Genomic DNA, 24132 nt, shown 5'->3' on the forward strand with positions numbered 1-24132 from the left:
CTGACATTGAGGTCTAATGTGCCCAGAATTTTTAGAATCAGAATTGCCTTCGTGGATAAGAGGCAATCCCTTTGTAACCAACTGGGGGCGAGAGTGGGGGTGGGACACGTTTTTCTAAGAGAGATGAGTGTGCAAAAGAGCGCATGTCCACAAGCCATCCCTTCTAAAGACTGAAATTCTTAATTATTCTAATTCCTTCAGATCCTCAGAGTCTCCTTTTTGTTTGTAACCCCCTAGATGAAGTCTATCAGCAAGGTGCATACATATTTACATCAGTCAAAAAGTCTGAGCAGATACTTCCGACAAAACATAGTATTTTAATTAGATATTTTAAATGTTGAAAGAATTATAGAATTAGCTCCCAGAGGTCATCTGTGCAGATTCTGAAGTTATTTCTATATACAACTCCCCTTCTAATGGAAGTGGGATAGCCATGACTCTGAGTTTGGCTTCTTATTCTGCAGATAGTTTTGAGGACCAGGTTTCAGATGTGGTGGGGTTACTCACCCTCATTATCCACTGAGTCCCATAGATGAAACTGTTTTTGTTTTAAAAGTAGCTTTTATTGCAGGCTAGCCTTTCCCCATTAAGAAACTAGGGTTCAGGTCTCAACCCCAGAAAGGAGAGGTTAGTTGCATCATCCCCATCCTCAGAGGCCTGGTGCCCTGGGACACCCAGGGGAAGAAGAGGGTGAGTCCGGGACACACACACTAGGAGACAGTGCAGCGTGATGAGGCGGGCATCCAACACCCTAAATGTGCTTTAGCTACCCGGATATTTGACACACCCACAAATTAAGCAGCAAAACATTTTAATCCATTAATTCTAAAAATAATAGAGACATTTTATATCGGATGCCACCTCCTCAGAAGTCTCCTGCAGATTAGACAGACTGCAAAGTACAAAGCCAAACATTAAAGAAGCAGTTTTGGGGGGGGGGGGGGCGGGAGGAGGGCAAAGTGGGGGGAAATGGGGACATTATGTAGTAGTGTCAACAATAAAGATAAAGAAAAAAAAACACAGTTTGGGACCAACCACCACCATGAGAACATTTTCCTCCTCTTTGCTCACCAACGTAAGTTGTCAATGTAAAAAATCCTCAAGGAAAAGAGAGAGCAAGCTTTCTCATGCTCTGTAACCTTTCTCTTTACTTTAAATCTGTCTGTATTGTTTGAAGGCAAAACAGATAAATTCAACCACTCGAGTACAAGGGTCTGTGCTGGACCCTGGGACTAGAGACTGGTTTAGTTCTGTTTCTACCAATGTTGTGATATTAGGCACTATGGTTTTTGTTTTAGCTACAAGAGGTGTTGGGAATGAATGCCCACTCACTCACACCTAATAACAGCTTATCTAGCACATGACTCTGTAGCACAATACGAACAAGAGTGTTTTAAAGCAGGGTGGAGAATAAAGTAGACATTGTTACACCTTCAGGTTTCCTTTGTCCTTTTCCCTCTTTTTACAATGAGAATTCAGCTCAAGAATATCCATACTGTCCTTTGGTTCACCACATTCCAAACTTGTGATTTCAGATCCCAAGCCCTTAGAGCCTCAGGCTTTAGTGATGTATCCTTCTCGAATGAGAAAATCATAGATTTTCCGGGTTTTGTTCACGTCTATCTTGATGAGTGCTCTTGCTTGTGCCAGCCGCAAGCCTCCTTGCTTGTTACATTCGTTCAACAGAGCAGATTTGTATTCTAAATAGGCTCCTGGGACCAACCTCACCATCTGACAGAGCTGTAAGACAAGGCAAATTTAATACACATTAACATCCACCATTCTAATAGTTTAACCCAGCAGGTAGAGCCAAAATAAAATTTAAAAAGTGATAGCAACCCTCAACTATTTACAGGAGCTGTTGGGTGGCTGGACTACATTCCATTTAGTTTCTTCTCTGAAGAGAATACACACTAAAGACAGACACCCCGGAAGAGAAAGCCAGGATATGACGCTGGAAGAGCCTTTAGCACGTGTCGGCTGGCTCACCTGTGTTTGTCAGGGAACAACGCGAGCACGTGTCCTGCAGCCCAGCACATTCCAACCCAGCCAGTCAGGGAAGAGCCACAGGGCATGGTGGGGGAAGGGGTGCGGATGCCTGGATTCCCAAGTGTGAATCACACTATTTTTAGTATCTGCTTTTGTGATACATTTCCTACTTTTGAGGGAGAGGCCTGGCTAAGAGAGGCCACTTTAGCTGCTAAAAATCTAGAAAACTGGCTCGTTCCAGTTTATTTGCCATTAACCCAGCGGTCTAAGGTCGCCATTGTGTGGGTCAGGGTAAAGACTGCTTCAAACTCCAGACCATTCAATGCTTGGATCAGAACAGCCTGTGACCCTTAAAAAAAACAAAACAAAACCTAGATATAAACTATACTTCCTTCTACTCCCAAACTAACCTTTGCTATTCCTGGTGGATCAGATAAATGACTACTACCAGTCCTTCCTCCTTGACTCTTCCACACTGACTTGAATCAAGGGCACAAAGTGGCAGATGTGGACACTGATCTCAGGACGCGTAACAGGAGCGGATGAGGGACAAGGGAGGAACTGTACTTTCGGAATGAACTTCAGAGCCACAGCATGTTCTTTTGAAAACACTTGATGATGACTCTTTTGAGGCTGGGTTTAAATTTTAGAAACAGCCACAAGTAGTACACAGACAAGTCTGATGATCATAATGTAAAAGAAAAGTGAGTCATCCATTTTTACATTGAAATTAATATGTGACTATATATGACAACAAATGCCTTTCTTTATGCTTAAAAAAAATCTCTTAAGTGATGGTTATACTGTTGGAGAAAGTATAGAACAACTCAAAGTGACTGTCCTAATAGGAAGTAACCATTTTCATATTAAAGTTATTTTAAGTTTGTAAAAAATTTCGTTCAGATAAAGCACTTAGCACAGTATATAGTACATGGTAATTGCTCAATAAATGCCAGTTGCTATTATTTAGATTTACAAATCCTATGTTCTTCTCTCAGAAGGCAAAGGGTGGCAAGGCAATAAGGAAAGGAGTCCTGTGAACCTGCTGAGCTAGCGCTTGGTCTCTCAGAAGAGGCCAGGGCTCTAAGGTCGTAAGATACACAGAGCAAAACAGGTTTCATCCTGTAAGGTCAAGTCAATCATTGATCAGCCTCTTTCTCCTAGCTCCCTTTCTTTTTGTTACCTCCTTTTCTTTTTCATTCAGCTTCTCTGTGCCAGGGAGGCCTGTGAGGTTCAAGGGTGGTGCACTTCGTCTACCTACAGACACAGACAGAAAAGGGCACACATTTCAGAGGAGTGACAATTCCTCACGTGTAAAATAAAGCAAAGTTCCATGAAGCTATAGGAAATTTCCACCAGTCCCTCAGGCCCCAGTTTAACTAGCAACACGGCTACCACAATGTCCACTTGAAAATAGAAATGGTAATTTGTGTGTCCTTTGCTCTGCTAAAATACACACATAATCACACATATCTCAGCATCAGATACGACTGCTTAACACAGTAGTTATCACCCATTTCTTCTGGAAGCAATGGGCGATTCTGAAATCGAAAGCCCAGATCCATCCAGTTAAGAAAGGTCAAACACTACCTGCCTTGACGGCTGATGAATGGAAATAACAACTCTGCAGGAGACATTCCCTAACCCTGGCCACTCTGCCAGCAGTACAGGGCAAACACGGTAATTAACCAAGTGCCATTTGCCTTCAGATCAAAGGCAGACTGTTAGGCCAGCAACCGGCCCTTCTTATTTATTATGTGAGGGAATATCTTTTCCTTCCAAAGTAACTCTGTTTACAGGAAAGAGCCACACAGAAAACAATGAGCTATTATATGGCAAAGCAGAGGCTGAGGTGAACTCCCATACATGAGAAAGAACCTAAGTACGAAGACAATGCCCAGGGTGGGAAGCTTGATATGCAAAAATTTTTGGTTTTGTTTTGCATGTTTGACATTAGTGTTCATTTAGGAATGGACAGACTGAGTTAAGCAAAAAAAAAAGAAAAGTGGAATAAGTTTCATGGGTGTTGCCTTTTAGGTGGTGGGACTACTAACAGGCTGCTCTGGTACAAAACATGCTTCTCTGTAAAACAACAAAGGGGATAAAGGCTTCTCCGTAACAGGATTCCCTTAACCCTAAAAGCTCAAAAAAGGAGACTGAAGTCATTTGCTGCCTCACCAACATTACCAGAGGCCAAGTGACAACCAAGAATCCAGTTTTCCAAGTTTGCACTGCCTTAGGACCAACTCAGAACATGAGGAGCAAGGGGTCTCCTTAACCTAAATATAGGGGCTGAAGAGCCCAGCAAGCAAGAAAGAATAAGTGAGTGCGGGTGGTTCAGAAAACACAGATGCCAAGGTTGCACGGTTGTGTTAGTCCATTCATGTTAATTAGCCAGTATGAGCTTATTTCTGTATCTGTACTTAGATTGGTGGGGAGAAGTCGGAAGTGAGAAACTTGTCAAACTTGTATTTTGCTGTTTTGGGCTACTCTCTAAAAGACTCTTTTCTCCTTTAAGTATGGAAAAAAATAATTACTTGAAACAAAGGAATACATTTAAAAAAAATCATCCCTGAGGGCCTTCCTCTGAGTCCCATCTAGATCCTGAATCTACTGAGAGATGTGAGTGGCATCGGCACAGGTCTCTTCTGAACCTCCAAAGAACGGGGCACGTGCAAATGGGCCGTCTTGTAGCCTAGTCTGTTTCTCACCAGTGGAGTGGTCTGTGTGTTCTGATTTGGGGAAGTAGCTAATCTACCACGTGGAGCACCGAGGATTATCAGAGAGCATATGGCTTAATCTATCTAGCTCTGTAAACTACAGTAAAAATAGGACATAACCAAAGAGGTAAACATAAGAAATAGAATCCCGTAACTCGCCAACTTTAAAAGAAACCCTTGTGTTTTTGGCAGGTGACATGCCTCTTTGCTCATATATTTTATTTTTGAAAACTTTATTTATTTATTTTTAGACAGAGGGGGAGGGAGGGGGAAGAGGGGGACAGAAACATCAATGTGTGGTTGCCTCTCACGCTCCCCCACTCCTGGGGACCTGGCCCCCAACCCAGGCACATGCCCTGACTAGGAATTGAACCGGCCCTGAAGATAGTCCCCGTCTAGCCGTGAAGATTCTGAAAAGTTGCTGCCGTTTATAAATTGGGACAACACGTAATTACCGTTACTCTGTCTAGCAGAGCAATGGGACTGCGGTGATCCCACGGAGTGGGCAGAAACTGTTGGCTCACCACAGTCTCTAGAATGAAAACTTCACAATCAAGACTTGCGCTAGCTTGAAAAATAATTACCTGAATTCGAAGCCATCGAAACTGAAGGACTCAGGCCGGAATCACTACAATGAAGAAGAGGAATTTATAAATGTACGTCACACCCAAAGGTGGCAATTTTCAAAAGCCTACGTGAAACTAGCCATTTACAAGGCCGGTTACTGTGAAAAGATGTAATGAGACAGACTGCACGCCTTACACAGGTCATCCCACTGGACTAACCCGGAAAAGACGTCTGTTCTTGGAGGGGAGATCGGCTGGATTTGTTAAGAGCTCTTAGCCGGACACATCATAAAGACCATTCATGGGCAAAGACAGGAACATGATTCTTCAATGGAAATTATACCAACACAGATGGAGGGAGAGAAAAGACCTGGGTAGAGGGGATTTACTTATCTTTAAAAATAAGATCAAAGTAGCAAGTAGGATTCCAGGAGGCCAGTTATGTTTCTTAAAACTATTAGTACTGCACTGTTTCTGAGACAGACCCCTAAAATTTTCTGAATTCTTCCAGTTACCCAATTATCATTACTCTGCCATAGGTAGGGAGCCCATGGAAATACCTGAAAGTACATGTGAAGGCCGAAAGGATGCTCCTGACCCCAGTTACTCACATGTCGGCTTGCCGGCGGAGCCACTGCTGGCAAGCACTGCTGTCCTGGATGTACTGCAGGACTTCGGAGAGCATGGTGCGCTTCAGGCGCTCCTCCTCTCGCGTCTTCTTGAGGTGATCATAGGTTCTGGCACCTGGAGGTGTGAAAAAATCGCCGCAACCGCAATGGTAATGCAGAACTACGACAATGCAGCCAACAGCTGGTCTGTTTTTGGTTTCTTTGCCAAACCGCTTCCACAATTATTTTTCCAAGAGCAGAGTAGATTTCTCCTACTTCAAATTCACTTTTTTGACAAGAAATTAAAATATTTTTACTCCTTTTCCACCTTTAAGAAATTTTGAGGAGGAAAAAAACCCCAAAACAGAAAAGTACAAAGAAAGTAAGAGTGACTCACACTTCCACCCCCAAAAGTAATTAACATTTAATAGTTACACTTGCTTCCTGTTCTATTTTTCTAGCTAGATATTTTTCAAAGTCACACAAGTGCTGGAAGCATACACTCTTCCTTAAAAAGCAATCAGAATGACAAATAAAAACAAGTCCTCACTGACCAGCACTGTTCCTTTCCCTCCTTTCCCAGAGGCAACCAGTCTCAGGTAACCCAACCCTGGAATCAGAGTCTTTATATACATATGTCTAAACAAAAGTTGCATGGTGTTTTATACCAAGGAACACAGATTCCACAATGTCACACCAGTTGGTTTCAAACTATGTTCCACAGGGCCCCAGAGCCCCGTGAAAATCTGCCAGGGCTGATTGACACAAAGAGCCAGGCACTACCACATACTGGTGGTTCTGGGTTCTACACCTGAAATAGGTGTAGAACCACTGCCCTGACTGATGTGGCGCAGCTAGCTGGGCATCATCCCGCACAGTGAAGGATGCCAGTTCAATTCCTGGTTAGGGCACATGTGTGGATTGCGGGTTTGGTCCCCATTAAGGGCACATATGAGAGGCAACCAATCGGTGTTTCTCTCTCACACTCATGTTTCGCTCTCTTTCTCTCTCCCTCCCTTCCCTCTAATAAATAAAATTCTTTAAAAACAAAAATAAAGAATACTGGGCTAAACTCATACCCACAGGGCTACTTCAGGTGGGTACCAGGTGATCGCTTCCAACCGACAGGAAGAAGGAGGGGATGCTAAGGACCATTCCGACAATAACACCACCACAACGCGAACTGCCATTTATTGAGGATTTACTGTGTGCCTGGGACTGTACTGTTTTCATGCATTTTCTAACTTACCTTCACACTGATCCCGACACACTTGGAAAATTGAAACTGGACCAGAATCAAAAACTAGGTAAACAGCGGGGCCAGAATCCAAGCCCAGGCTGTCCAAGTCTAGACCTCAAGCTCCTAACCACTATAATATACTGCCTTTCCTTACGACCTGGCTCTACAACTCTCTCTTTAATCACTTCATTTCATTTTTTTAAAGATTTTAATTTATTTTTAGAGAGAGGGGAAGGGAGGGAGAAAGAGAGGGAGAGAAACATCGACGTGCAAGAGACACATCGCTTGGTTGCCTCTCACATGCCCCTAACCAGGGACCTGGCCTCCAACCCCAGCGCCCTGGGAATGGAACCAGTGACCCCTCCATTTGGAGTGCAATGCCCAGCCCACTAAGCCACACTAGTCACAACTCTTTAACCACTTTAAACCTACCGCCCACCTTCGGACCAAAAGATCACCACCGGTTCTGGTCAGAGCACACGCCTGGGATGCACGCCAGGTCCCCATAGCGGGGTGTGCAAGAGGCAGCCAATCAATGTTTCTCTCCCTCTCTTTCTCCCTCCTTTCCTCTCTCTTTAAAAGTAAATAAAACCTTTAAAAAATAATGTATAATCACTTTAAACCTTAGTTTCTTTATTAAATGGAAATAACAGTACCTATCTCATGATCCAGGTGACACGCTGAGTGTAGGGCCTGATGCATGGCAAACCGTTTCTATGAGACGTTAGCTGCTATTAATGTAATTAACACCAACTCCCCCGGCAACTGCGGAGCAAGCACCTAGAGCCCGCTGAAGCTCGTCAGTGAGAAAGACCAGGCCGTGCACCACTAAATTTTAAAAGGCCGAGGCTGAACGCTAGAATACAAAATCCTTTTTAAAAAAAGAGGCCACAGTAGAATTCTAAACCTAAAGCGGTGCCTCTTTTGTGTTTTAATGTTTACCTCACATAAATCATGTAAGAGTACTTTTAAGGATTAAACAGATGAAAGTTTACCGAAGGGATTAAAATCTCATTCTGAAGGAGGAAAGCTTTAAGTTTAAAAATCCACACCACCTCAGAGACTTCCTTTCTGTGCTAGGAAGACACCTGCCCTCTGATACAACATGTTGAACTTACTACAAAAATTGGTAATGCCTGCTGTCCTGTATTCTTGGAGCCTCTTGATTTCCTTTCGGAGTTCAAATTCCACTGTTTATCCCAAAAAGAACGAAGGAGAAAAATGGGAAAGACAAAGTCAACAACAATGAGCATTTTCAGTCATTCGGCATTACAGAAAAGACGACGTCATTCCATTTGGGGAATCTTATTTATTGGTAACATCTCATCAGAAACTTTACCCAAGAGCTCAGAAAAACCCACCTCAGCTGCCTTCCAGCTGCCATCTCTCTCGCAGCAGCTGGAATTGTCTCTCAGAAAACTCAGAGTGAACTGGCTGCATTCACTTAGCTAGAGAAGTAACCCTTTTTTAAACAGCCAAACTGCCCGCTCTATTCATCCTGTGTTAAGAGTTCTACCAAACCACATTTTTTTTTATGACACCTGTGTCTGGTATTACTGGATGTGGCCCTTTTGCAAGGGGAGGACAGATGCTCTGTGCTCAAGTTCCAGAAAATGTCTTTCTCCACAGAAACAAAAGAGCACTGTTTCTCCCATAAACCAGGGACCTCTGCTTCCTCTGGGCACACAGCTCAGGCTGCACTGCTTGGGTTATTACATAACGGAGCGTTCCAATTTGGGCGCTCTGAAACGGAGGACAGTGGAAATGTCTGGATAGTCCACAGGGTGCAGTTCCTTGGAGAGACACATAAACCAGGGATGGCACAAACTGGGACAGGAAGTAAAGGCTCGGTCACCCAGTACAAACCACACAAAAAATGGAACTAGAGAGTGTGTCTGGTGTGGACGACCGGCCTCGTTCAGATAAATGCCTATGATGCCATGTAAAAAATACCTGCATGATGAGCACAGGGCAAGAGCCTTGGCAAGCACCTTCCAGGACTAGACTTACATCAAAGACACAAATCTCATGCAGGTGGAGACTGAGCCACCCCATCCAGACCTCCTTCAAGTCTAGGCTTTCCTGCCTTAACAACTTCACTTTTTTATAGTGGAAAAAAAAAAATCTAATGACAAATGGGTAGAGCTTTCAAGAGAAAAAAGCAAGGGAATGATGGAAGTACTATCTCCATGAGTTATCCAATTCTGACCCCACTTTAAAAATTATTTTTCATACTAAAATATTCATGAACAAAATAATACAATGTCTGGGATTTGCTTCAAAATAATCCAGCTGAGAGTGGAAAGGGAGGGGCAGAGATGCCACTGGACTGGCCGTGTGTTGGTAACTGTTAAACCGGGGTGGTAAATACTGGGGGTTTGTTATACTATTACCTCTACTTTTGTATACAGTATTTGAAAACTCCTATAATAAGTAAGGAGAAAAACTACTAAACTACTGCTTACCTGGGAAAAAGAGAAAGCCACTAGACTTTTTAACCTCTTTTCTCCTAACCCGAAAGTCCCAAATTTATTTCATGGTAGTAAGGGAAACAAAGACAAAAATATTCATGTATTTATTTACAGAACTTCACATAAAACACATCAGTATCTCTCTTACTTATATATAAATACACACAATATCTATGGGTTTGCTTACAGAACTTCACATAAAACACGCCACTATCTCCCCTATTTACATGAACACACACACACTCTTGCTCAAGGCAAAAAACCACCTACGTGCGTGGCTTTCAATGAACTTGTCATGTTCCACTGGTCCCACAATCCTTGCGAATCGCCTCATTGTTTCATAAAGGTCTTGGACCTCCTTGGGATACCGCCGTTCCATTACTACAGAGAAAGTGAAACAGAACTGTCAGAGAGAAAGTAAGGATCCCTAAGTGTTCTGCGTTTCTTTTACAAGAGGTGGAATGGAAGGACACTATCCCTAACCTCACATGACTAACTTACCCATGACAGGAAGCAAACAGGAAAGCTAAGAATGCAAAACACTAATCATGAAACCAGCATCACACTGCCGATCTCAGAGGGCTGTTGTTACCACTGGAGGTGATCCGCACTGCAGCGCACCCTGCTGACCTCCCCACCTCTCTCACTATCTCTGATCTGTCTGCAGGAATTCCTGGCAGGAAGACAATCAAAGGCAGATCATGTATTCCTGGGAACAGGGATGGGCAAATTTTCTGATATTAACTTCTGCAGGAAAACAAGGGACCTGCAGACACAATAATCCCTCTGAAAGAGAGTAGTCTGGAAAAGTGTGTGATCTCTTGCGTGCCTCACCAAAATTCTTCCTCCTACCTACACTTAGTCAAGTGAGGCACATAGTATTTCCTCACTAAACTAAATTAAGTACCACAACAATTCACTACTGATGCAGTTATACTTTCATAACTACCATGCAAGTAAATGGTCGCATGGGCAGGGCCAGCAACTTTGAGGATCATCATTGACCAAATTTCTAATAAACAGAGATATAGGCAAAGGAGATGGTAAGTAACACCCATCAACTATAACTAATGGGGTGGAGCAGCTTCAGTCAATTCAATCAGATAATCAGTGGTAACCAGGCTAGTTTTGTCTACCTCTAACAGTTACTTTAATTAAGTCCTCTTTTCAGATGAATCTCTTCTCTTGCAGGAGACACTCTTCCCCTCTCCCTTTCCTTGCAGGAGACAGTCTTATCCACAAATTCTAAGAATATAAAATGAACTTATTTTATTCACAAACAAGTTCACCATGGCATGATTTTTAATAACTAAAAATATAAATCTGATGAGCAGCCACAGGTCGATTATTTTCACTATTAAAGTCCCCTCCCCCTCCCTGCCTCTCACTACAGGGATAATAAAGAGTTTGGAATATAATTTGAAAATCTGATTAAAAATAAAACACAACCAAAAAACCTCTGCCTACCATAGTATGGCACATGTCCATTAAAAGCCTCTGAAACCACACTGTGCCTGCCACTTCTTTCTCAGAAGCAGCCTAGAGGTAAGAGAATAAGGCTAAACTGACCTCTGTCCACCAGCAGAGGTTAGAATATATGCCAGAGTCAAGGTCTACTATACGTAAAGGTTAGAAACCCACTGACCTATTACAAAAAGCCCAGGAACTGACACAGAGGAACTCACTACTGTGGCTACCAGAACATCAGTGACCAATTATTGTCTATAGAAAAGGTAAGGGAAACCGCTCCTGAGTTATTGTTGTGAACCCACAAAGCTTGAACAGGCAATCCTGTACACTGCTGGAAGGAATACAAACTGATAGCACATCTTTTGTAGTTTTTTTTAATGATCATATTCTTTGACTTATGAATTCCACTTCTGGGAATCTACCTAAAAAAATCTAAACATAGACAAAGTTTTATTCACAAACAAGTTCATCGTGCCATTATTTTTAATGACTAAAAAAATATAAATATGCTAAATGTCTAATTAATGTAACTGTTACAAGAGACATCTTCAAAACACCACCATCAGTTGAAAAACGTGTAATGGAAAGTGAAAAAATAAAGGACATGAAATTACTATGTTTATGATCGTGACTTTGTTAAAAGGCAGCCCACGGCCGGATGCCCTGCACCCACCAGGGGCACAGAGTGTCAAACCTGTAAGTCTATCAACCGGGATGTGAACCACAGTAATTACTAGATTCTTTTATCCCCCCCTATAAAAGGAGTGTGGCATAAAACTATTATAAACATTTAATTTAAACATTGCAATTACTCTGACATCATTGTTCTTATTTGCTGAACAAACTCTACAGTGTAGAAGAAAAATGACCAATTCTCATAGGTTTATTATCACCATCATACAATGCTAAATGTCATTTTTTGTTTGTGTACTATGATACAAAATAGAAAAATCATTTCCTGTTGACTTTTCCATAAAAAACATTTTCACAAGCTGGTGTTCAAGGTTATGTTTAACATCTAGTTCCAAAACATGACCATATCCAGTTCCAGAAAATGACTCATTAATATTCATGCTGTAACTCTTACTTTTCAATAGAATTGCCTTAAAGACTTATTTTCTTATTTCTTTGAAGACTTAAAACATATGAATGCTCTATCTATACACTCAGAGATTCTCATTAATTAGTCTGGGTGATACCCTGGTGTCAGAATTCTTTACAACCTCCCAGATGATGATAATATACAACTTGGATTAAGAGCTACTACCATAAATGAGTTAAAACTATTCAGTAATGTTGGAAGAGCCCTGGCTGGTGTGGCTCAGTGGACTGAGTGCTGTCCTGAGGACCAAAAATTTGAATGGGAATCGAACCTTCGATTCCCAGCCAGGGCACATGCCTGAGTTGCGGACCAGGTCCCCAGTTGAGGGTGTGTAAGAGGCAACCAATCAATGTCCCTCTCAGATATCCATGTTTCTCTCCCTCTCATTCTCCCTCCTTCCGTCTCTCTCTCTCTAAAAATAAATAAATAAATAAAATGTGTTTTTAAATATTGGAAGACATTTTAAAATAAAGGAAACATCTAATACTTACACTGAAACTTCCTAAGGTTGATTAATCCATGATCTCTTATAATTCTAGAATGAAAACCACAATAATGTTTATTATAGTTAGTTTTACACTTAATAATGTTTTCCATGGGCAGCTTTTATTTGCGATCCTAAACACGCTGAGGTGAAATATTGGGGTTCAAAGGACCACTCCCCACAAAGTTCGGCAGGTTAGTTAGTCAAAACACAACTTTAGATTTTCCAGCATCGCACATATTTTTCTCTCTGTGGGCCTTGCAGGCTCTCAATAACTATCCGCTAGATGAATCAATGAATCAGTGAGCACTTGCAAATACTGAAAAATCCATGTTTATAACAAGAAGCAATAGAAGGGAATCTGTGTTCAGGTCACAGATATTAATCTATTTAGCTTAGGGAATTTAGGGGAAACCTGTTAACCATAAAAGGGCAGAGTGCTCACACATTCCACATTTACAGCTGTACACTCACATAATGCTCTGAAACTATTTGAAATAAATGTTGTGCATGTTTAATGAGAGGGCTTCATAAAACATAGTATCTAATAGCAACCTTAACAGTTGAGTTCTACAATATTGTCTAGCTCTAATTTTGTGTTTTGAGCAAAAGAGGACTTAGGCAAACCATGCACAGTTATGTGTCTGAAACCTTTTGATTTATACCAGAGATATTCATGAGCAGCAATGAGCTTCTCACGAGAGCAGCTGGGGAAGCTTCTTCAGCACTTCTCGGAAGCTGACTCCAGACCCGCAGGGAGTAAGTGTTACTTTAGCTCACATCTTGGCCCCCCAACAGTGCCTTCCAATTTCATCCATACGGTAGCTCCCAAGTGCCATTCCTTTTTCTCACTGTGATGCCACCGTGTCTCTAGTTAGCAACACCACCTGTCAGTAACACGCCTACACACACATCCACACACACGCACACTCACAACCTCTGCATAGCCTTCTCTGAACTGTTAAAGTCTCTGTAATCCAACAGGGGTCTGGGGTCCACAATTTCTCAATTTGCAATGTGTGTTTTTGATCTGCTGCAAAGAGAAGGAATACCAAAAGTACCCGAAACTTGTTCAGAATTTCCTTTGAAATCCTTTTAAATTTCAAAGTCTTTTGACTTCTCATAAAAATTAAGCAACCATATTGAGAATTAAAAAAGGGTAACAACTTACTAACATCTTGAATTTATCTTGTTCCTTTTTTCCCTTAAAACAGTGTGCACACATTATTTTAATTTTTAAAAATATATTTTATCAATTATGCCATGACCGTTGTCCCATTTCCGCCTTTCATTCACCTCCACCCTGCACACCCCCTCCCACCCACATTCCCCCCTTTAGTTCATGCCCATGTGTCACTATTTCTTCAGCGTCTACATTTCCCATACTATTCTTGCCCTCCCCCTGTCTATTTTCTACCTACCGTCTATGCTATTTATTCTCTGTACCTTCTCCCCCCTTCTCCTCCTCCCACTACCCTGTTGTTAACCCTCCATGTGATCTCCATTTCTATGGTTCTGCTCCTGATCTAGCTGTCCTCTTAGTTTGCTTTTGTTTTAGGTGTGGTTGTTAATAACTGTGAGTTTGCTGTCCTTTCACTGTTCATATTTTTTATCTTCTTTTTCTTAGATAAGTCCCTTTAACATTTCATATAAGGACTTGGTCATGATGAACTCCTTGAACTTGACCTTATCTGAGAAGCGCTTTATCTGCCCTTCCATTCTAAATGAAAGCTGCCCTGGATAGAGCAATCTTGGATGTAGGTCCATGCCTTTCATGACTTGGAATACTTCTTTCCAGCCCCTTCTTGCCTGTAAGGTTTCTTTTGAGAAATCAGCTTACAGTCTGATGGGAACTTCTTTGTAGGTGACTGTCCCCTTATCTCTTGCTGCTTCTAGGATTCTCTCCTTCATTTGAATCTTGGCTAATGTAATGATGATATGCCTTGGTGTGTTCCTCCTTGAGTACAACTTCTTTGGGACTCTCTGAGCTTCCTGGACTTCCTGGAAGTCTATTTCCTTTGCCAGATTGGGGAAGTTCTCCTTTATTATTTGTTCAAATAAGTTTCCCACTTGCTCTTTCTCTTCCCCTCCTGGTACCCCTATAATTTGGATGTTGGAACAACATTTAAAGATGTCCTGGAGGTTCCTAAGCCTCTTCTCACTTTTTTGAATTCTTGTTTCTTCATTCATTTCTGTTTGGTTGTTTCTTCCTTCTGGTCCACTCCATTGATCTGAGTCCTAGTTTTCTATCACTGTTGGTTCCCTGTGCATTTTCCTTCCTTTCACTTAGTGTAGCCTTCATTTTTTCATCTAATTTGTGACCAAAATCAACCAGTTCTGTGAGCATCCTGATCACCAGTGTTTTGAACTGTGCATCTGATAGGTTGGCTATCTCTTGGTTGCTTAAAAGTATTGGTTCTGGGGCTTTGATTTGTTCCTCTGTTTGAGCCATAATTTTTTTGTCAGGTCATGCCTGTTATGTACGAGGGGCAGAGCCTTAGGTGTTCACCAGGGCGGGGCAACCCAGTGGCTGGGTTATGACCCTGTATGTGGTGGTGGGGTCAGAGAGTGAACAATGGCACTTGCTTCATTCTCTCTCTTGGATTTCAGTCCCTACTGCCGCTTCCCACAAGCAAATTGGGCCCTTCTGGTGCTGGTTCCTGGGTGGGTTGGCTTGTGTACATTCTAGGACCCTGTAGACCAACAAACTCTCTGTGAGGCTGGGAGTCTCTCCTGGCACCTTTTCAGTTGGTGCTTTTAGGCTTTATTTCCCGTTGCTGGGGCCCTGGGTTGCGTGGTCTGTCTCACTGCCTGTTTCTGCCTAGTTTACCTGCTCGGGAATGTGACCACAGTCAGCCAGCCACCTTGTGTGCCCTGGGTCTGCTAGCCCCTGCGCTCCCGGGTCTGGCAGCCACTGCCTTTTCCCGCCTTGGCCCCTCTCCACTGGCCGCCGACTCCGCCCCTCTTACCGGTCTGGTTGAATGGTTGTCAGACTTCGTACAGTTCAATTTTCTGTCTGTTCTGATTGTGTTTTTGTTTCTAAGTGTTTGTTGTCCTTAATTTTGGTTGTGCAAGGAGGCACAGTGTTTCCACCTATGCCTCCATTTTGGGCCCCCAAAATCTGTACACTCATTATTCAATGGTCATTAATACTTCAGGAAGGGTTAAGGAGAAGGAGGTAAAACAACAACAAAAACCCTGCCAGGTATTATTATCCCCATTTGACAGATGGAAAAACTGAGGTGCAAGGAATAAACATCTTCCTCAAGGTCACAAGAAAAGCCACAACGGAAACTTTCGTATGGGCTATAGGTGTATGTGCCGAACAGTCCAAAGCTAGAAGGAAAGATAAAGTTTTCTATACTTACTTTTTCCGCCTTTGTCTCTCCTTTAACCTGGAATGGTAAATATCTACTACAGCCATCTTCAGAGCTATAAACAAACAAACAAACACATACATATAAAGCCAAGACAAAAGTAAATGTTTTCCCCAAACTCTGAACCTCATATTGCTAACAGATCCATACACACTCACTGGTCTAGGAAGTTTGTTTCTTGGAAACAAAACTATCCTAGGACACTAAATTTCTTTATGGGTCAATTATGGTGATGTTCTTTTTCCCTATTTCTATTTACATGGCATTACCCTCTAGATAACAATTTCTGCTTTCTTTTTTGGCCATGCCTTGTTAGGTACATGACTAGCTTTCATATAACGATTCAACACACAGTCTTAACTTTGGTAACACATGGGCTAGAAGTTACAATCTATTAGAGCAGTCATAAAAATGAATATCGAATCTGGTTATAACTACACAGGAGTGAGGTCAGGGGACAACATTGAGACAAGACTAATGTGAATAAGGTGCAGCAGAGACATTTTCTCAGAGTTTTAGCAGTTTTCACTCAGAGGTCAGCGACTACTTAGGGAGTAGTTTTGTATTCAGTAGTGAAGAGATCCATTAAATAGCCCAATAACTCAAAACTGTGCCCTGGTTGGCTGCCGTACCCCAGTCCCTTCCTGGCGTTAGTTTCCTGTGAAAGATGTGGGGGAGTCAAAGAAGAGTCAGTGGAGGGCGCAAGTTTTCGTCAGTACAGTGGTTCTGCTCCTCTTCCTTTCCTTGGCCCATTTTCCATGTACAGAATTCTGAGTTCTGTTCTCATCTCCCTCTTCACCTCTCGCCTTGTTCCTATAAGCTCGTCTAGCCCCATGGTTCCAAGTCCCATCAAAATACAGAACCTCAATAACTCTAATATTTACTGTAAGCTCCAGACTCTATTGGATATCTATTTTCATGTAGTCTTCAGTTGCAAACTTGTATTTTACTTCTTTCCCACCCTCCAAAACCCTTCTCTTGGTTAGCGGCATTACACTGCATCTACTTGTCCAAGAAAAAAAACCAATGTGGACTCTCCCTCCCTCTGTCTCCATATCAGGTCAGTCAGTGAATATTATCTATACTTAATGCTTAAGTCTCCCTCAAATCCATTTCTTCCTCTTGGTCCCTAATTTTACTCCTTAATTCATGCATCTTGTCTTTCACCCAATCACTGCAACCACTCTTAAAAAAAAAAAAGATTTTATTTATAATAATTTATTTTTAGAGAGAGGGTAGGGGAGGGAGAAAGAGAGGAGAGAAACATCAACATGTGGTTGCCTCTCATGTGCCCCACACTGGGGACCTGAACCACAACCCAGGCATGTGTCCTGACTGGGAATCAAACCAACAAGCCTTTGGTTTGCAGGCCGGCACTCAATCCACTGAACCACAACAGCCAGGGCTGCGTCCACTCTTTTAATGACTTCCTTCCTACTCACTCCAACAATTCATCACCTTCAAATGCTACTACAGTGATGTTTTAAAGCGCAATCTAATGATGTATTTCTCCTACTTATAATTCTTTAGTGGCTCCCCAACCACTTACAGGAGTTCACACTCTTACTTTGCCCTAAACGCCCAATGCCCAAGATCACAAAGCTGCTAAGTACAGAGCAGAGGTCCACACCTAGACTGTCTGGTTCCAAAACCTTAAGTAGGAAAGACTCTGAAACTGCCCAACATGTTTATTTCTTCTGTGTTAATCCTATATCCTAAATCTGGCTTCACTGAAAATGAAATGTGTAATTTAAAAAAATTTCACAAGTAAAAATTTCTCTAGGCTTTTAAGTCTGAAGCACTCAAGAGTTAAAAAACAAAGACCAATCATTAAGAACTCTAGAAAAAAAATGCAAGGAATGCATAACTTAGCACTATGCTACATTAAACCACTTTTTCTCATCTATAATCTATGAATTCTGAGGAAATATAAAATTTAAACATTTCAGTAGACTCTGAAACTATCCTAATAACTTGTTATCACCTTAACTGTTGTATAAATTGAGAGTCTGGTGGTTTTAATTACTGAATGTGATCACAGAAGAGGCCCTAGGGTACAACACAGACCCGATGTGTTAAAACTAAAATACATTCTTCACACGTTAGGTCACATCATTTCTAAGAACACACCAGCCTCTGCAATGAAGAATTTGGTTGTGTATGACAATCTCTTCTTCCAGGACAGAACGCTTCATTCCAAAATACGGCCTCCGGGACACTAATAAACAAAAACATCAATCCAATCTTATGCAGAGAATGTGAGATGCAAGTTCCAGTTCAGCTCATGGGGGCAATGAGTCAGCACAGGTTTGCATGTTCTGCAACAGCACTTCCTAACCCTTGCTTCCCAATGGGCAGGCTGGACGTACTCTAGCTGAACCTCGTCCCCCCACTCCATATCCAGCTACCCTTCCTGGCAGCAGTCCCTGCGGGTACCTCCATGGAACAGTCTGAAACCCACACTTCTGCTAAAAGGGTAGGGGAAAAAATGGACCCAAAATAAGGAAGAGGAGAGACTACGATGACTCATTAGGATCACCATTTCTTTCCCTACATGAAAACAAACACAAGTTGAGCAAGGTACAATCCCGGTGCACTGTGCACATGGTGGCCCTGGTGAGGGAACAGGAACAAATTCTGGGTATTCCGTGCGAACTTATGACTGTCCCCTTGCCCTAAGGACAGTGTCATATCAAAAGGAAGAAATACCAAACTCTAACGTGCTAGGCGATGGACAGAAGCCCTACATCTAACTTCAGTCACTGGGAAATGACCAGAAATACTTTATCTAGGCCACTCTCCTTTGGATCTGAGATAAAAATAACAAGTTCTAGCTGGATGACCTGAAGAGGTGAGAGAATGCAATTTTTTTTAAAGTTTAAGTATTAAAAAGAAGTATTTCTTACCACGAGTTTTTTTTTTTTTGGTTCTTTTTTAACAAGTTCAAAAATTTAAACATTTTTTTCTAACTGCCCACAAACTAAAAATAATTCAATCATATCAGGTCCAAGATGTATGGCAATGGTTTTCAAACTTTTTTTTTTTTTTTTTAGATAGAACTCTTTCTACAAGTGAACTCTTTCTTGATGTATAGGGTGGTTCCATATGAAAGCCCAGGTAGCACAGAATGGCCCACACCCTGCCACTGTTTTTAGCCACTGCTGTGGAATGGCAGGCTCTCGGACACTACGCTGGTGGACATGCACTTCACATGCCTGTGTGGTGGAAAGGCAGACAAAGACAGGGAGGAGAGGATGTGTCTCCCACATGAGGTATAACCTAATACAAGGTTTAGTGTGGATTCTGTTTTTAAATTAAAAAAAATTTAATTGTTGTTCAAGTACAGTTTTCTGCCCTTTACCTCCATCCCAGCCCCCCCCACCAGCCCTCCCCACCTCCCTCTCCTGTCCACCTGCCCCACCCCCTGTTATTGTCCAAGTGTCATTTATAATTGTTCCTGCAAACCCTTCCCCCTTTGCCCCTGAAATTCCCTTTCCTCTCTCCTCTGGTCACTGTCAGCCTGTTCTCAATTTCAGTGTCTTTGGTTATATTTTGCTTGTTTGTTTGCTTTGTTGATTAGGTTCCTGTTAAAGGTGCAGATGCTGTTTCTTATGACAGACAGAATTAGGAAGTCAACAGTTCAAGGTAGAAAGAGATGCAAATATAATAGCTAAAATACACTGAGCGTTTATCATGTTTCTGGCTCTCTATGGGCCTTATCTCCTTTACCCACCCAATAAGAAGAGTTCAATAGGAGAGAAACTACTTGTTGATACAGTGGAAATCACTGCCAATTTTGACAAACTATTTTTGTAATTTTTCTAAGACACCAACTTACCACATTGTTTTCTGAGATTTGTGTGGGAATGAATTAAAACAGAAAAAAACCTTAAGCGACTGTGTTATAAAAAATCTATAAATAAATATTGCAGATAATTGGTTCTACAGCTTGATCATTTCAGCAGTTTCAACTCGTACAAGTGGCTCTGGGTAACAAAGGCAAGGAAAGGAGCACAGGGACAAATGAAAGGAGAACCGTCCTTCTCCCAGAGAAAAATTCACATCTGAAGCTATTTATTTTTCTTTATAAAGCACACTCAGGTAGCAGCAGCTGATTATAAGATCTTCCCTGCACGGATAACTCAGAGAGGACCACAGCACAGCAGGCAGACCAGAAATAACAAGGCAGACACTGCCAAGAATGAGAACCATCAGTTCACATTCTACTTATAGTGACTGGAGGTTCCACTCAAGTGGGCAACTGAAAAAAACCAGAGATCATTAAAAACCAACCAACCAACCAGCCCCCTCCCCCACAAACACTGATGTAAGGCCTCTGCGATCTGAGCCTCGGGGGAAGAATAGTCTCCCTGTGATCATACTGAGTACTGATAACAAAGTTTCCAAATGGCTGGCCTTAAAATATTTCAAGAAGTGGGCAGAAGTCAGAGGCAGCTCCTTCCCACTGCAATATATTTCTAACATTGTTCAAAATAGCTAGCAACATGTTTCTGTTTTCCCGACAGAAGGCTCTTACTGTTTGTTTGGCACGAAAATCAAGTCCGAGGCCTTAACTGCAGGGAAGCCAATCAAAATCCCTCTGACAACCACACGAACACCGACCTGTGACTCAGGTAAGCGAAGCTTTAGTCATTCCCCGCCCCCTACTCCCGAGCTTTTGGCTAAGAAGTACACAATGAATTCTGTGAAGGAAAGGAGACTATGTGACCTGAAGGTTAAAGTCAGCAACTAGGAGAGGCCTGGGGCAAGCTAGTTAACTCCTTTGTACAATGCCTCCGATGCAAATGGGAAAATGCCTGCTCCTACTTCTCAGGAATGTGGGTAAGCCACAGGAGACAACAAATGTGAAATGTCATCCCCCTCCCCCCCAAAACAACCCAGCAACCCAAATTTAAGGTTGTAAAGATAATTAGTACAGGATTATGATCAGAGACTCTGGAGATGGCCCTGTCGCTTGCAGGTTACAAGACCTCGGGCACTTTACTTGATACTTCCATTCCTCAATTTCCTCATCTATAAAATGGGGGTAACAATAATGTCCAACTCACAGAGTTTGGTGAGGATTAAATGAGTTCACATGTGTGAAGGGCTGAAAATGGTACCTGGCAAACAGTAAGTGCTAAATGTATTAGCTATTATTAATAGCATTTATGTCTAAAATGTCCTACGCACACAACAGTCAAGTCACTATTCAAGGAAGGGCGCCTGCACCAAGGTGAGTGTGCAGGAGACCAGGGTGGGTACCTGACCTTCTGACTGCAAAAGGATGAAGAGGCTGAAGTGGGGGTGGGGGGGAAGTGGGGGGAAATCATGCCTGGCCAAGAAATTTTGCTGAAATTATCTTTCCAAATAAAGAGAGAATAAACTATTTTCATGTTTATTCTCTAGGAAGTGTTGAAAACACAGACCCGAAACACAGGAAGGAGCTTACAATGCCTCTTGCTTGCTTGGCTTACGAGACAGCAGTGGTTAGAAGACATTGCACCCAGGACTTCAGAACCTCTATTGAAACTCTGGGTGAGAGGAGTCCACAAGTTTAGTAGAGACCTTCCCAAATGAAGGCAAATGGTGAGTGATGTTCTCAGGAGAAGGGAACTACACTGTGTTTGCACTTAAATCCCCACTACATAATCATGACACATGAGAGTCTTCTGAGTCTCTCTGAATCCATAACTTCTGCTTATTTCAATAACATATAAAGAGGTGTCATTTCAAGATCCCAGATCTTCCTTATTTTCTTCCTTAGACACTGCTTCACATGTAATATCTATTCTGGGCCCATTCTAAAAGCATTTTAGTATGGCCCTGGCTGGTGTAGCTTGGTGGGTTGAGCGCTAGACTGCCAACCCGAAAGGTCGCTGGTTTCATCGCAATCAAGGCACATGTCTGGACTGTGGGCCAGGTCCCTGATTAGGGGCTTGTGAGATGCAACTGATTCTCTCTCTCCCTCTCTTTCTCTGATCTCTGAAAATAAATAAATTTTTAAAAAAGCTTTCCAGTATGGCTGGAAGTATTATCTCTCCAATGTGTCTCAGGTCTCTATAATAAACAACCATTCAAACCCATTTTATTAGACAAATTCCATGAACAATAGCAAAAGTCTCTGGGTGTGGAAAAGGGCTTGGTGGCACCCATTGATCTTCCAGATGCCTTGGGATGAATGATTAAAAAGCACCCAGTCAAAACCCAGCCAAACAAATGCTTCCTTCCAGTAGTTATAAGTGAGGGAATAGAAAAGGAATGTTGTTAATACTCAGTAATATTAAGAGCATAATGGTATAATGGAATGGTAATTACATCATCCTGAGTTACGTGCCATCCTTCACTGGAGACAGTCACACTCTCTGACGGATCAGTGTCACCCCTTCTCTTTTGGCAGGGGACATAAAGAAACAGCAAGATTCTAAGGACCTGCCCAAGACTGCACAGTGACTAGAAGCAAGCCCAAGGCTGAGTCAGTGTTCTGATTTGCACAAAATATGTGTCCCTCTGCCTGTTCTAGCTGTGCTCCTTCTTGTTCCTTCCTGAGACTGCTTGGGCTCCTGGTCCCCTTTCAGAGAGTGCTCTGGGAGAAACCGCTCAGCTCAGGGCCCACAGGCCCCACTGGACAGTGTGGGTGATGCTGCCGGAGGAGCTAAGGACTCAGAGCCATAAACAAGCATCCCTTTGTGGCGCCAGCAAGTTGTCCCTCTAGTGCTGCGAAACCTCTTTAAAACGTTATCACCTTTTAAAAAGCACCCATCTCAACATCCTACAGTCCGCTACTAGACAGGGAAGGGAAGGGGCGGCAGGGATTATTATTTATGTTCTGTTACGGCTACTTGTGTATAACAATCAATAACTGATGTTTCAGTTCTAGTTCAGATGAACTAGAATCAAATGACTAACAAGGTTGTAGAAGAGCACAGAGTTACAGTGTATTATTGTAGGTTTGAACTGCTAACTTAAAAATTGTTACTCAGTAGATTGCTTCTTTCTGATTTTTTCCTTTTGATCCCACTTAATTACAGAAAGTGGCACAAGCATACCAGAACAATTACAGATCCCATTTCTAGGAAGAATGAACAGTGAAGTAAAATGCCAACCATTATTACAGTTTTCTTAATAATGTTGAGGTTTAAGAATGAAGACCTTGGATTAGGGCCTAGAGGAGTGACTCAGCAAGTCTCTTACACAATTTAGCTATTATTGACATTAGAGAGTCTGACTTTCAAAAGTTTGCTACTTTTGAAAGGCATCTAAAAGGGAAATATTTATATAGTTGTGTTTTTTTTTTCCATTCTGGAAAAGAAAGACACAACCCAGGAAACAATACCATTTTAATTAAAGCTGGTGGATGCAGGGAGAAATACTGAGTGGCAATCTGCACACCAAGGGAAAGACACAGGATGGGAAAGACAATAACACGAGTTACCCAGGGTCGAAAAGAAGAGATTGACGTGACGACTGAACAAATACAATGAATCTGGTGAATGCCAAAGGAATTTGCTTTACAGCGTTCCTCTTTTAGTTCAATCTGCGTCACTCTGACTTTCCTTAAAGTTGTGTGGGAGAAGAGAAATGAAATTTTGCAAAGAAAACTGCTCAAGAAATATGTAGAGAAAAAATTTTGAAGGTAAAATTTTTATGAGGTGCTTTTTCCTTGTCCTCAGACCGGTGTAACCAACGCCTAGGCAGCCCTTCCACGGGGGGAAGAGTCAAATTCCCCTTCTAATGACAGAGCAGCAGTGAATGCCACACAAAAACTTGACTTATAATTCAACAAGGATTCTACCTGCCCTTCCTGCCTGGAATATAGACTTAAGAGAAACAATGAAGATGCTGTTTGGGGAATACAGAACCCAAGAGAACATTATCCATATCGCATCAGATTCAATTCTGGACTGAATGGAAAGAAAACTGGGGATTATTTTAAATATGTAGTTCACTGAAAACAGAAAGGGGGGGGGGGAAAAGAGATTCAACAAAAGTCTAACCATCCACTTTTAAGAGCCCCGTCGGCATGAACCATTTATGTTATAACACAAGAGTTGATATAAATCCGTAGAGGGCTAATCTTAGATGAGAACTCAGAAACACTAAAA

At 42.1% G+C, this 24132-nt stretch overlaps 1 protein-coding gene across 3 annotated transcripts in view; it reads right to left on the minus strand.

Moving 5' to 3' along the window:
* Positions 1–297: 297 nt before the first annotated feature.
* TADA2A (transcriptional adaptor 2A) overlaps positions 298–24132 on the minus strand; it is a 48373-nt gene continuing 24538 nt past the window's right edge. For all 3 annotated transcript variants that reach the window (XM_037163626.2, XM_037163625.2, XM_037163627.2), the window contains exons 9-16: positions 16019–16082; positions 12658–12701; positions 9865–9975; positions 8242–8313; positions 5887–6019; positions 5294–5337; positions 3173–3246; positions 298–1740 (exon numbers count right to left, since the gene is read on the minus strand). In XM_037163626.2, the coding sequence (XP_037019521.1) occupies positions 1555–1740; positions 3173–3246; positions 5294–5337; positions 5887–6019; positions 8242–8313; positions 9865–9975; positions 12658–12701; positions 16019–16082 (728 nt within the window). In that variant the 3' untranslated portion in view covers positions 298–1554. The remainder of the gene's footprint in view (positions 1741–3172; positions 3247–5293; positions 5338–5886; positions 6020–8241; positions 8314–9864; positions 9976–12657; positions 12702–16018; positions 16083–24132) is intronic.

This window comes from Artibeus jamaicensis, unplaced genomic scaffold, assembly GCF_021234435.1.
Source record: "Artibeus jamaicensis isolate MK-2021 breed Jamaican fruit bat unplaced genomic scaffold, CSHL_Jam_final contig_1998, whole genome shotgun sequence".
Classification (NCBI taxonomy): domain Eukaryota; kingdom Metazoa; phylum Chordata; class Mammalia; order Chiroptera; family Phyllostomidae; genus Artibeus; species Artibeus jamaicensis.